The 12,499-nt window shown below is 37.2% G+C and overlaps 1 protein-coding gene across 1 annotated transcript; it reads left to right on the forward strand.

Moving 5' to 3' along the window:
• The first annotated feature begins 777 nt into the window (after positions 1 to 777).
• On the forward strand, positions 778 to 11,342 carry LOC132547055 (uncharacterized). Its single transcript, XM_060210805.1, has 3 exons — positions 778 to 1,110; positions 9,586 to 9,751; positions 11,020 to 11,342. The coding sequence occupies exons 1-3, from the start codon at positions 778 to 780 to the stop codon at positions 11,340 to 11,342; spliced, it is 822 nt and encodes a 273-aa protein (XP_060066788.1).
• Positions 11,343 to 12,499: the final 1,157 nt, after the last annotated feature.

Here is a 12,499-nt window from a genome sequence, read left to right on the forward strand (position 1 = left end):
AAAAAATTAGAATCTAGTGATCGAAGTGCAGTCATCCGGAAACGTATTTCTCAATCTGCTATTGGTTTGATTTCAAATGGATTCCATACTGCCTTCGTTGATTTCAACATATAACAGCTAAATCATTATGAAAACCATTACCTGGTCTCTGTTTCTAAAAGGTAAGTACGCTGGAACAGTAATACAGACAGGAATATATCCGACAGACACATCGACAACTAATGACATCTTACCATATATGGATTGATTCGTTAATGGCTAATGCATGTCCTGTCTCTACATTCGACGTGAACACAATATGTTTAGTTTAATTATCAATCAATAACTTCAACTTTATTAACAATTGTATAATGAATGTAAACTGCCATTTAAACACATAATGAAATAGTGGTAGGTCCACTCCTGTTTATTGGATAGTTAATATGTAATTCAAATCGTGACACACTGTCTGTTAACGCTTTTCCGTCCAATCTTTTCGTACGAAAGATTTGTCTGGATTTTCCGGAAAATTTATATTGGTCTATTTGCATTCTATTTATGATGTTATGACCATGAGAGGATATGCAACACGATATCACTTGGTTCAATATTGTTTTTTATAATAAATATGAAATATGATATACAACTCATTGTTAATTATCATGATTAACATGTTGATTTTCAGAGCTCCTCATTACACCAACGAATATTAAAACATTAATACAACTGATCAGTGTACTGGGAACAAGTGTGATTCCAAAGGTTGAAGTGATTACCGTGTGACCAATTAATGGCATCATGAAGGATTTTAGAATCTGTGTAGTGACACTGTTTTTTATCGTCAACACTATCAAGATTGTATACGGTCACTGTTCATCCGTCACTGTACCTCTGTCCTTTTTCGCTCAAGAAAACAAGACTTTAACAGGGTTTACATATCGTCGAATCACACATGTACCCAACGTCCAGATATGCGCCAAGAACTGTCTTCTTCATCGGAAGTGTCGTTCGATCAACTACAACAGTGACCTTTTGGATTGCGAGTTGAACTCTGCAGACCATCTTGGCGAGCCACAAGCGCTGTCCACATCCGTGACGTCACAGTACTACATCATTGATGGTTGGCCTGAGGTATGTACTTTAACAATATCTTTTCCTTGAATCCATTAATTAGTAAGTAGATAACTTAATTCATTGAACCGTAAAGTCGTATACCTGCTCTGCGACGTGTATGATTGGAAGGGTTGGCATTATCTTAGACTTATTGTTCTCTCCTTCGTTTTTCTCCGTAGAGCATTTGCGGACACTGTCTTACCTTAGTATTGAAGTCTATCAAAACAAAGAGAAAATGTGACATATGAATAATACATAATTAAAACTCAAATTCAATAACACCAGGGCAAAATATGAAGAAAAGAAAGATTTGCACGGCATCCCCTGAAAAATACAGCAGTAATAAGGTCTTGTTTTTCCGGAAGAGAAAAAATCTTCAAAGCTTCATCAAAGACATCCCAATGTAAATATTGGTCAAGTAAGTAGTGTAATGTTCCCAAATGAGAATAGGCAATACAACAACAAAATCATCAGACAAACTAACCAGCATCAAACATCGTATGCAATATTTGGTCAATTTTCATTTATAGCAAGGCTGACCAATTTTTTTTTATCTCATATGAAACACAAATTCGTACAAGGGATTATATTTGTGATCACATATGTGAAGTATCGTGTAGCCTGTAGAGCAGTGAATGTTTTCCCCTATCTATAGTACCGGTCACCTAACTTATATCGTAAAGAATTGAAACATGATCTTGTACAAGAGTGGTTGCTTAACAAACATCGTGGCAATCGGATAAGAAATACAACTTGAAGAGCGGTGATGTCGTTTTTGCTCACCTGGTCCATATGGCCAAGTGAACTGTTGGCATACCGCGGTGTTTGTCCGTCAACTGTTCTATAATCGCTACTTATCATGAACAACCAATGAGATTTTGTTAAAATTGTGTCAGAAGCATCTTTGGGGGAGGGAAACAAATGTTGTGTAAATAGTGGGTGTCAGCAATCAGGGACCTGAGGTTCGGGCTCAGAATTGGGGCAAAGAAGAATTAATTTTGTATAAAGGGTGGGTCTTGAGCCCCTAGGAAGGCAGGGACGGGGTCCAAAATCCTTCTCATCCTTATAGGAATGATTTGGTCTGAAGTATCAATGGTTTGGCTGACTCCCTAAGAGGGTTGGGTTCCAAAAGGAAAACGGACATGTTTTGTCAAGTAATGCCTGGGTCTCTTGTTTTTTATTTGTAATAACAGTAACTTGGTTGTGACTGCAAACGGTTGAAACACGATCTCAAACAAGAGGATGCTTGTGAAAAATGTTTGTGAAAGTATCGTGACGATGGGATCAGAAATGCAGACCGAAGAGCAATGACTAACTTTGTACACGTACACAAAGTATACTTTGTTACGTGTGCCAAGTGCTATTTGCAGTATGTGGGTAAGACCAAAACACTACTTGAACTATAATTCATGCCAAGCCATAAACACATGACATGCAGTTTGTCCCCACTGCGGGGAACACATAAAAATATGGTACAATTACGACACGATTCATCATATAGAAAAATGCTATTGATCCGAAGGTTCCAGGTTTGAATTACCTGTCATAATTGTGCCCGAGTTTGATATGTGTTGTATGTACATTGTGATTCAAGATTTTATATCAGTTGATGAGATAATCTTCTACCATTATCAAGTCGAGAATTTCTAGCTGTCTATCAGTAAAATTTCCAAACATCTTTTTTGGGGGATGTCATGGTGGTGTCTGAAATTTCTTGGACAGGCGATTTGGTGACGTATGTCGTAAGTGTAAGGCCCGGACAAAGTACGAGTGAAAAATTGTCTTCCCTCGTCAGTTGTGTTACAATATCCTTTGTAATTTTTACAATGTTGCTTATAATACCTGATAACTTTCGTCTCTGTGTTTTTGTGCGTTATATTTGTGGGTTGTTCTGTGTCATGATGATGAATTGTGTCATGTTTAACGAGACAATTTAGTATGCATGTCCTAATATTGACAAAATATTACGCTCTCCATACATTAATAAACTCTAAGGACAATCAACACAAGGGCACTTTGAGCTATCGAGCATGCCCAAACCCGTCTCGAGAATGTCAACATAAATGGCTTCAAACCCGTAGCTTGAGCCAGTGAAACTAATTACAGGGTCTCACACCGAACAGAAATGGATGCGAAAAAATTGTTGCTTGATAAGAATATGAGAGATGGAACGTATTGTATGCAACGTATTTAAGTAAATCATAACCCCGAGAAATATTCATATCTCCGTGTTATCCCTCTGTTCTTCAATCACATGGGTTTGTTCCCGCCAGAGGGCGCGTCATTTCGTGCTATATGACGATTTTTGCTATATTTGGCACTGGCTTCCCGAAAATATAAACTGACCGCAACAGACATTGGCTACGTAACAAACAACTTTTATACACGATTTTATTTTCGTCTGGATATGTACATCTTCGATTCTACTTGAATTAGAAGAAACGTTGGTAAAATTGGATAAAGTCATGAAACAGGATCTTCTAAGTGATACATATATTATTTATCACTTTGATAATGTGAATAATCTTTATAAAATCCTGCTGGATAAAAGGCAATGCCTTTTCAATATAACAATACTTTCTATTAATAGAAATGCCCGTGAGGATTGGCATTATCGATAACATTACAATGTATTCCGTAAGGAACAGAACATTAATCAAATACAAGAAAGGGAGATTGAAATAAAAATTGAGTTGTATTATTTAACAATATATTTCGCTGCAGTCATCAATGGCAATTGATTATGACTTTCTATCAATTGCGTATAGCTTGACAGAACTAGTATTGAACGGAACAATATGCCACATAATATTGGATTGATTATTATGTCAAAATGTCGAAATAGTAAAATTGAGTTTGAGCACTGTTTTATGTTTACGTAATGAATTTAAACATACAAAGGCAATGTAAATATTAGCGCTGAAAGAAGGACAATTATTTTAAAAAATATCTTAAAATCAAAATGCTGTTCATGAAAGGACAATAACTCGTCTAATAATTATAAAATCACATTGCGGTTAAGAGTTTACTTCATGTAATGGTTATAAAGCCCGTGTAATTCAGATAGACCGGGTAAAATAAGATAGATCTCCATGCCTCATTAAATTGTTGAATAAAAACAACGAGAAGTGATTCTTTAAAAAGTTTTGATATCGACATAAAACTGACAAGGGAGATTTGCAGACAAGAGACAGTCTTTAAACAAAGGGCAGTAACCTTTTCAAATATAGTCAGATGACACTGACACGGGAAAATGTGTCTTGGTTATTAAGCTTTTTGAATTATGAAAATGCCAATGGGTAGTAAATATTCTAAGGGCAAATCAAATGAACTGTTGTGGGGATTAGGCTTATGACGTTCCTAGACTAAAATCGACAGTGATAGCTTTTTACCAAGCTATATGATAGGCGTGATAGTATCGATACCAGCATGATTTTTTCCATTTCTGGATAGCAGCGTCCTTGCCTCCCAATCCTATGATGTTTACAAGTTACAATTGATTAATATTCAAAAAGTCTGTTCCCAATATTACGATTTTCGTGCAAATTGCCATCAACTGATAGACAAGATCATAACATAGGGTTTCAAGAGACTCGGGTTGATAAAAGTGATGGGGAAGATGTTATAGTGTTCCCTATTTTCGTATGAAATATGAAATTGGCACTGTTTGATGATCGTTAGTATAACTATTGGTTCAGTTGCTGCTTACCGTGTACTATTTTGTATACGTGGCATTGGTTATCTGAATTGACCGAGACGTTTAAATGATGGATGCCGTTGATGAAGCAGAAGACGCTTATTCTTCCGGGACAACTGCTCTTATCACCCTAGTACTTTTTCAGGAGTCTTCTCTTTTGTAAATTTTGTCCTTAATCTATTGAATTCAGTTTGGATCATGATTCTTTTGGTATGTTGTTATTTCCTTTTCTATTTTGAAAGCGATTAGTGTAAAACTGAACGAAGAGATATTCGGAAAAGATAAACATCATCAAATCGAACAAAGGGGCAGTAACTGTTCCAAATACGGTCGAAACATGGTAAGTATGCCTACCAAATTAGAAAGCTGTCAGTTTAAGACTGTTGGTAGATCTCCGAACACATGAAAGTTTGCAATGAACAAATGACGAATAACGCATTACCATAACACGGCAAACTTTACGACAACTTCAAAAAAGTAGAAATTCGATTTCCCTGGCAGTTCACTTTCAAAATATTTATACAAAAGTGTTATTCATGAATATATTAAATAAACAGAAAAACCTTCCACACAATACCTATTAAATCAAACACAAAAGCACGTGGGAAAAACACTAATGATTCCCATCTCTCAATAGAAATTTACAATAAGGCACAGATACAAAAAGATAATGAAAATTACATTATACACTTGTTTTGTCCTAGTATGATTCATCCGTAATGCTTATGGCCCAGGAACAACAGCCAAGTTCATATCAAGATGGAACCGCTGGCAAACGTTTTTATAGTACTGTCACACTGAAGTGTCAATGTCATATAAAGGTTTAATAACATTCATGGTCACATGATGTAAACAACGGGCAAACCAGTCCTTGTCCATCCCATTTCATAACAACAAGGAAAATATACCAGCATGTCAACACATTCGTCTATAGTAAAAAACGAACAAGAAAACGCTTTATACGGAAAAGTTAAATTAAAACCAGTGCACATCTTTCTGCTGAACTATGTAATATTAAGGAAGATTGCAAAACCAGACACTAACCCAGCTTTAACGGCTCGATCCAGTTCCTAATAAACTGGTAAACCTTTTATCTAAACTTTTCAGGGTATAAATTACGGCATGGCAACTTGCAAAGCAATATGCACTGTGGTATTTTACTAATGGTTTTTTTTTAATTTGCAGTTCTATCTAAATCCAGACCACTCATATATATGTTTTACCTGGCATTTTTTTTCTCGTGTTACGTTATTTGTTACTGGTAACGGGAACTGTCTCCATGGAGCATTCCTTAGATCAGTGATTTTGAACAATTGGGATGATACAATGAATTGTTTAAATCTTATCTCGTTACGATTCCTCTTATTGCAGTCATTATCTAGATTGTCGCTAGGATACATTAACTCGCTTGTGCTTGATTTGTTAAAGATTCATAACCTTTTTTATCTCGCTATGAATGACACCTGGGTATGCAAGTGTAGCATTCAAATGGACTTTGAAATGGTTTACAGTCAGCAACATTAACTTGTATAGTTCCATTAATGGAAACCTCGAGGGACAAATTGTGACAAAGGTAAGCACTCGTTGCAATATACAGCGCGGCTATAACACGGGCTGTTGAGTGTAGGCGCGGTAAGTTAAAGGTTCCTTGTTCGAATACCGGAGGAAGGATTGGAATAGATAACGATCTCTGTTACGTTGTCGCCCTTGTAGAGATTTTGTTAAAATATTTGGCATTCCTCTACATATTACTCCCTAAAGCTCGTGCACGAATTCTCTTTTGAAACATCTACGTAACCCTCGTTAACACTGGTGCAATGCATAATTTGACTAAAAATATCATACATTTAGCTAGGTCGGTTGAGCATGCTATTAGTAAGCTAAAGGTTCCTGGTCTGAATCCTAAAGGAGTCACTGAAATAAAAAAAGTGATCACAGTGAGAAAAACAAAAACAGAGTTTTGACCAGACCTGCACGTAGGGTGTAATAATTGTGCCTTCTGTCAGGCGTATCTTACTCTAAATGTGTTTTAAAAAGTACTATAATTTTTGTATATACTCGCATGTGGTTTTTACTTAGACCCGAGCCATGCATGCCACGTTTTAATCCATTCGAATAGAGACGAAGCTCAGCATATACACACGTACTTGACGTTGTTTTAAAATTGAAATTTTTGAAAAAGTTATCGAATTATTCGGTTATTGTACCTTCAAATCTAGATTTTGATGTTTCTTTCGATCAGTTTGGATTTTTATCGGTCGCTACCTAGACTTCAGAATTTAGGCCATTAGCATCACCTGCGAGTCGTAGAAGACGAAACATCTGTTTGACGTAGTTCAGTTCATTATTTGGCTTTATCGTAACCAGAGCTATCCACTTGTGTGTCTGTCTTTATACGCGGGTGTGTGTGCGTGACTTTCTTGTGTGTTTGATATTAGTTTCGATATTTAAGAAGATCCTCGCTAATGCATGTAATGCCAGTGCATGTGCTTTTTGGAGGCAGCAATACCTTTATGTAAGCCTCCTTTAGTTAGCACGGACTGGAGCTGACGTTATAGTGTTACCAAACTTAAGTGTACTGCATGCATCTATAAGGAATCCAATCCGGTCACATATTACATTAAAACGGAGAACCAGTTGATACACTACCATAATGCTGAACGTTAAACAGGAAGCAGTAATACTATACAGACAAAAAGAAAAAAACCTCTGGTATGTCTCGGCCTGGGGGACAGAACAGCGATTATGAGTAAGCGCAACTAAAGGCCAAAATTGAGCAATATCAAGAGAGACAAGAAAATAGTTGCTCACGAAGATCAGCAGCCATTACGCGCTGTTATTCAGTTGCCTCATTATGCGATAAAAACATTCTGGATACGGGGAATTTTGAATGGATATTTACAGTTAAAATACTCGAAAAGAATTGAAATATGAAATTTTGTCGTGACTGTTTTGCAATTTGTTTTTTTAGATGTACCATAGCTTTATTGACGAGTTACCGCTAATCCTGTTGATCAAAGCTGTGCCTATTTTTCCACTCTTGTCTTCCGTCTTCATATTTGTAAAGATGTTATTTCACAGGAAACCATTTGCTAACATCGATAAAAAAAAGCCACAGGGTATGATCAGGGTAAGGACGGGCAAATATGGAACATGCTTTACCTGTGTGTGTGTATATATATACTACTCACAATTTGATAGGGATTACTTTTTTATTTAATGTGTAACGGTATCTATTTTCAGAATATATTCTACAGTTCAATTTATACATATTTCGGCATTATAAGATGAAGATTTAACAAAACCAAGCGAAGAATAACAGTATTAATTTGCTTTAATGCGCATCGTACACAGATACCCCGAAAATCGCAAATTACGAAAAAAGGGGCGAAAAATTAAGTCCTACGAAACAGTGTCGTTCAGCGACAAACAGGGTGTTAGTATCGAGTATAACGTCATCGAGCATCAATTATGCTCAGGCAGCGGCGGCGCATGCTTCTGATCAAGTCTCGTATCCGGTTTTGGGGAATACTTGTCCATTCAGCGACGAGAGCTGTTTGAAGTTCCTGAAGCGTTCTAGGTTGGATGTTTCTCGCCGAAACAGCGTTATGAAGCATGTCCCACGCGTGTTCTATAGGATTGAGATCTGAAGATCGGGTTGTCCAATCCATCCTCTCAATTGTTTCCCTTTCCAGATACTGTCCAGTCACACGAGCTCTGTGTGGTCGCGCATTATCGTCCATAAGAATGAATTCCGGACCTGTAGCACCAGCATAAGGCCTGACGTACACGTCCAGGACTTCGTCACAGTGCCTCTGTGCAGTCAGACTGCCATTAAGGAACACATGAAGGTCGGTCTTGTCATGCTAATGCCACCTCAAACCATAACAGATCCACCACCGTATCGGTCATGTTGGGAAACGTTAGCGGCATGGAACCTCTCATTTGGTAGTCGCCACACCCTGGCACGTCGGTCAGTGAAATCTAAGCAAAATCTAGTCTCGTCTGTAAAAAGTACGGGGGACCAGTCATGGAGGTTCCAATTCACATGATCTCGAACCCAAGCAAATCTAGCTTGAACATGTCGTAACGTCAAAGGAATTCTCACAGCAGGTCTGCGCGACCTTAAAGCAGCATCATGAAGTTTATTTCTCACAGTTTGTGTTTAGATTCGAGTTCCGGTGGCTTCTGGAAGTCATTACGTAGTGACGTAGCGTTGATGAACCTTTGACGTCGAGCTGCAATAACAAGATAGCGGTCTTGACGCTGCGAGGTAAGTCGTTCCCGACCCCCACCATGTCTTCTGGAGACAGTTCAATAATTTTGGTAAAGATTCCACATACGGGACACAACACTCTGGGACACACCAAGGTCATTGGCCACCTCCCTTTGTGACCTAAAAGACTGAATCATACCAATGCCCCTGTCCATATCTGAAGTGCTTAGACGTCTTCTAGCCTGCTGTCGGGGCATTTTGAAACCATTAAAATTCAAAATGTAAAGCAAAAAGCGAGATGTTCTGCCACAAACGTATTGATGACAATCTGCACGTAGGAGGCTCGTGTGTGTACACGTGAAGTGTAGGCGTTACGGGTGACTGACCACATAAACACCCGATACACATAGACCTCGGTACAGATATAAACCAACAAATATAAGGAATACGTATTATTTTATTTTAAAAGAAAATTTTGCTAATTATTAGGTGTGATCCCTATCAAATTGTGAGTAGTATATATATATATACATCATGATTCAATAAAGAGCATAATAAACATAAAGACTTTTTATTTCAGCTACTCCTGGGTGGATGTCAACAGCATTCGTGTCCCGCGACGCACGTGTGTGAAGATCAGTTCCTCAGTGTAGATCCCACATTCAGATGTGTGGAATATGAGATTTCGACTACCACTCCTTTGTCCCCAACGATTGGTTGTACAAATCTACTTCCAGCTGTGTCAGGTGAATGGAATTTTATCATATACATTTGTTTATCCTCAAAATTCCATGGCTAACGATTTCTCCATAAAGAGGGCGTAAGGGGTCGTTTTCTCTGGAATTTTGAGAAGATATTTATTTGGCGTGATGCTTAGTTGAATGCATAAATTATCATAAAATTATGTATTTCTTTTTCTGGAGAATGTTTGTATAAATGTGAAGCATTTGTCTTAATGAGAAAGTGTTTAGTTATCAGGAGTATGTCTTGTCAGATTCGTAATAAGACTGTCAAGTACCGTTTCGCTACGTCCAATTTTCAAGTGTGTTTCCATTGAAGTTTTATGTTGACATATTGCTATCTCTTACTGTTTTGTGAACTTCGTAAAATCTCGTGAAAAACGTGAAAAAATATCGAACTTCTAGGTGACAACATCTATATTTATTGAAGTAAACTATGACTTTCTCTAGACTTACTTTGTTTCATTCGAGACTACATTAAAGAGCTCAGCAAAGCAGGTCAGTGCCTTGACAAGTCCTTTAAGCTATAATATTCCTATTGTGAATGTTCACTTTTTTGAAGTATCACGATTTTCTAATAGGTAGTCAATAACTAAGAGATAAACTCACACCACAGGGTTTCGAGAGATGTAGGTTGATGAAAATTATTGGGAATTTTTACATAATTCTCTTATTAAGAAATATATTTTCTTGCGCGATATGAAGATGGACGTGCTTGATGTTGTTTCATAAGATTCTCCATGGTTCCAAGATGTGCATTGTCTATTTGTGGTCTGATCGAAAAAAAAAATTTTGTATTTTTTTTTATTTTTCCAGATTTTTTTAAAAACATATAACAACAATACATCACCACACAAAACTTTCACATCGAAAAATTAAATGTCCCACATCTTTGGCTTATGGTAATAGTTTCTTATAACATAAGTATAACGGTAATTTTTTATCTATTTTTTACGCATCGTAATCGTAGTGAACATCGAAGAGGCCAAAAATATCTGCCTCCATTGTAACAGTTAGGATCTCGATCATTTCTTGACTTCCTTTCTGTGCTTTATATTAAACATTTGATGATACCTTTGACATCTACCTGCTTTAGGGAGGTCTTTAACCCCGTGGAAACAAACTTATTAATGAAACATGAACGTCAGGTCTGAATATAAAGCATTAGGACATTTCAGATAGGTGGTATGTTTGAATGGCTCAATGGCAAGAATACCATTTTTATATGGCATTAGAAGTGTAAATATCTGAAAGATAATCTGTTTTTATTCCAGAAGTGATTGCTAACTCTGAACTTGTAACATTTTCACCTGTGGCGTGTGTCTATTCGCCGGGAATGACATTTGAAACACTGTTGCACAATTACCGCAATGGACAGTTTAACTGGTTCAACCTCCAGCCGGTAATAGATGGATGTGCTGTTCTTGCGCATACGAACTCTTACAAATATTTTGGAATCGAATTTTATGGGGAGTGTTGGGTCGGGAATGATTTCGTTGAATCGTCCCATGAAATGATACCGGCAGACCAGTGTGACTCGAAAACATACAGGGCAGTGGGAACTGAGAATGTTATTTGTGTATATGAAGTATTGTAAATTTGGTTTCTCTTTTAAGCACAGCTCCAAGTCAGTCATAAAACGATGTCATCATTTGGTTGAACGGATTTAAACTAAATTCCATACATGACAGAGACACAATTTTGTATAAACCAAGGGTCTGACTCCTTTGAAGACGGGGACAAATTGAGTTTATAGAGGCAAAGAATATGGCTAAGGCTTAGGTACTTTTAGTTCCTTGTCTGCTGATCAGCATCGAATTAGTTTCACAAGGACTTATAAGCCAATGGTCAGTTTCCAGACTTGAGCTTGAAATTGGATATACATAGGGATTTTTTTTCTACTTTGGCCTCTTGGATAAAATGTCTTTAAATCTCCAAACTGCTTCTCAGTAGCTCAAGGGCCCAAGGTACTGATACTGTGCCAGTGGTATAATTAAATGTAACGCTACGAAGGACAATACATGCTACTTTTGAAGAGTTTTTTTTCAAAAATGCAAATTTTACTTTAACTGACTCTTATCGTGACCATTATCGTGTTCGCAAACAACATGGACTGACAGATGAGTGATTGGGGCCTCTTGTTCAAAAGCTAAAAACGTTTATGGTAACATCTTATTATATATTTCAATCAACTCTGTTCTTTGTGGACAAATTTCAAAACAGACGTGTTGATTCAGGCCTGTTGAATTGAAATCATCACACATATACAGCTTGGTTGAAAGCTGTCCATGTTGGTGTTGTGGAAGGGAAGATCGAGATAAGCGACTGAAGTAGAATAGTATGCTGTGTCATCGATTTCCAGTTCCTATAGACATATACGATAATGTTTTTGTGAGCTGTTTGGATAGCTCTTCCATTCAGCCTCGGGTATTGAAGATTGGTCAAAGGCCCTTTGGAATTATTTGAAATCCACATACTATTAAATCTACTTCTCGAATATACAGTATCACAATAAGACTGTAACTCAGATTTGACAGTTTTACGAATGGTGGTTTGTAGATTTGACAAAGGCTTGGTTTAACAGTTCGCAAGCCATCAATACAACGTTGTTTATATGGATTCTTGAGAAGTTTCAGAATCCAATATAAACGCAAGAGGTCCGTATCCTTATCACTAATAGGCAATGATTGTAATACCAAAGCATGAGCCAGTATTCCTTCTTTCGAAAGATTGTATAGTCTATAGGTGGAGTAA

The sequence above is a fragment of the Ylistrum balloti genome, unplaced genomic scaffold (assembly GCF_031769215.1).
Source record: "Ylistrum balloti isolate Yb309-2 unplaced genomic scaffold, AGI_CSIRO_Ybal_v1 Utg369932, whole genome shotgun sequence".
Classification (NCBI taxonomy): Eukaryota; Metazoa; Mollusca; class Bivalvia; order Pectinida; family Pectinidae; genus Ylistrum; species Ylistrum balloti.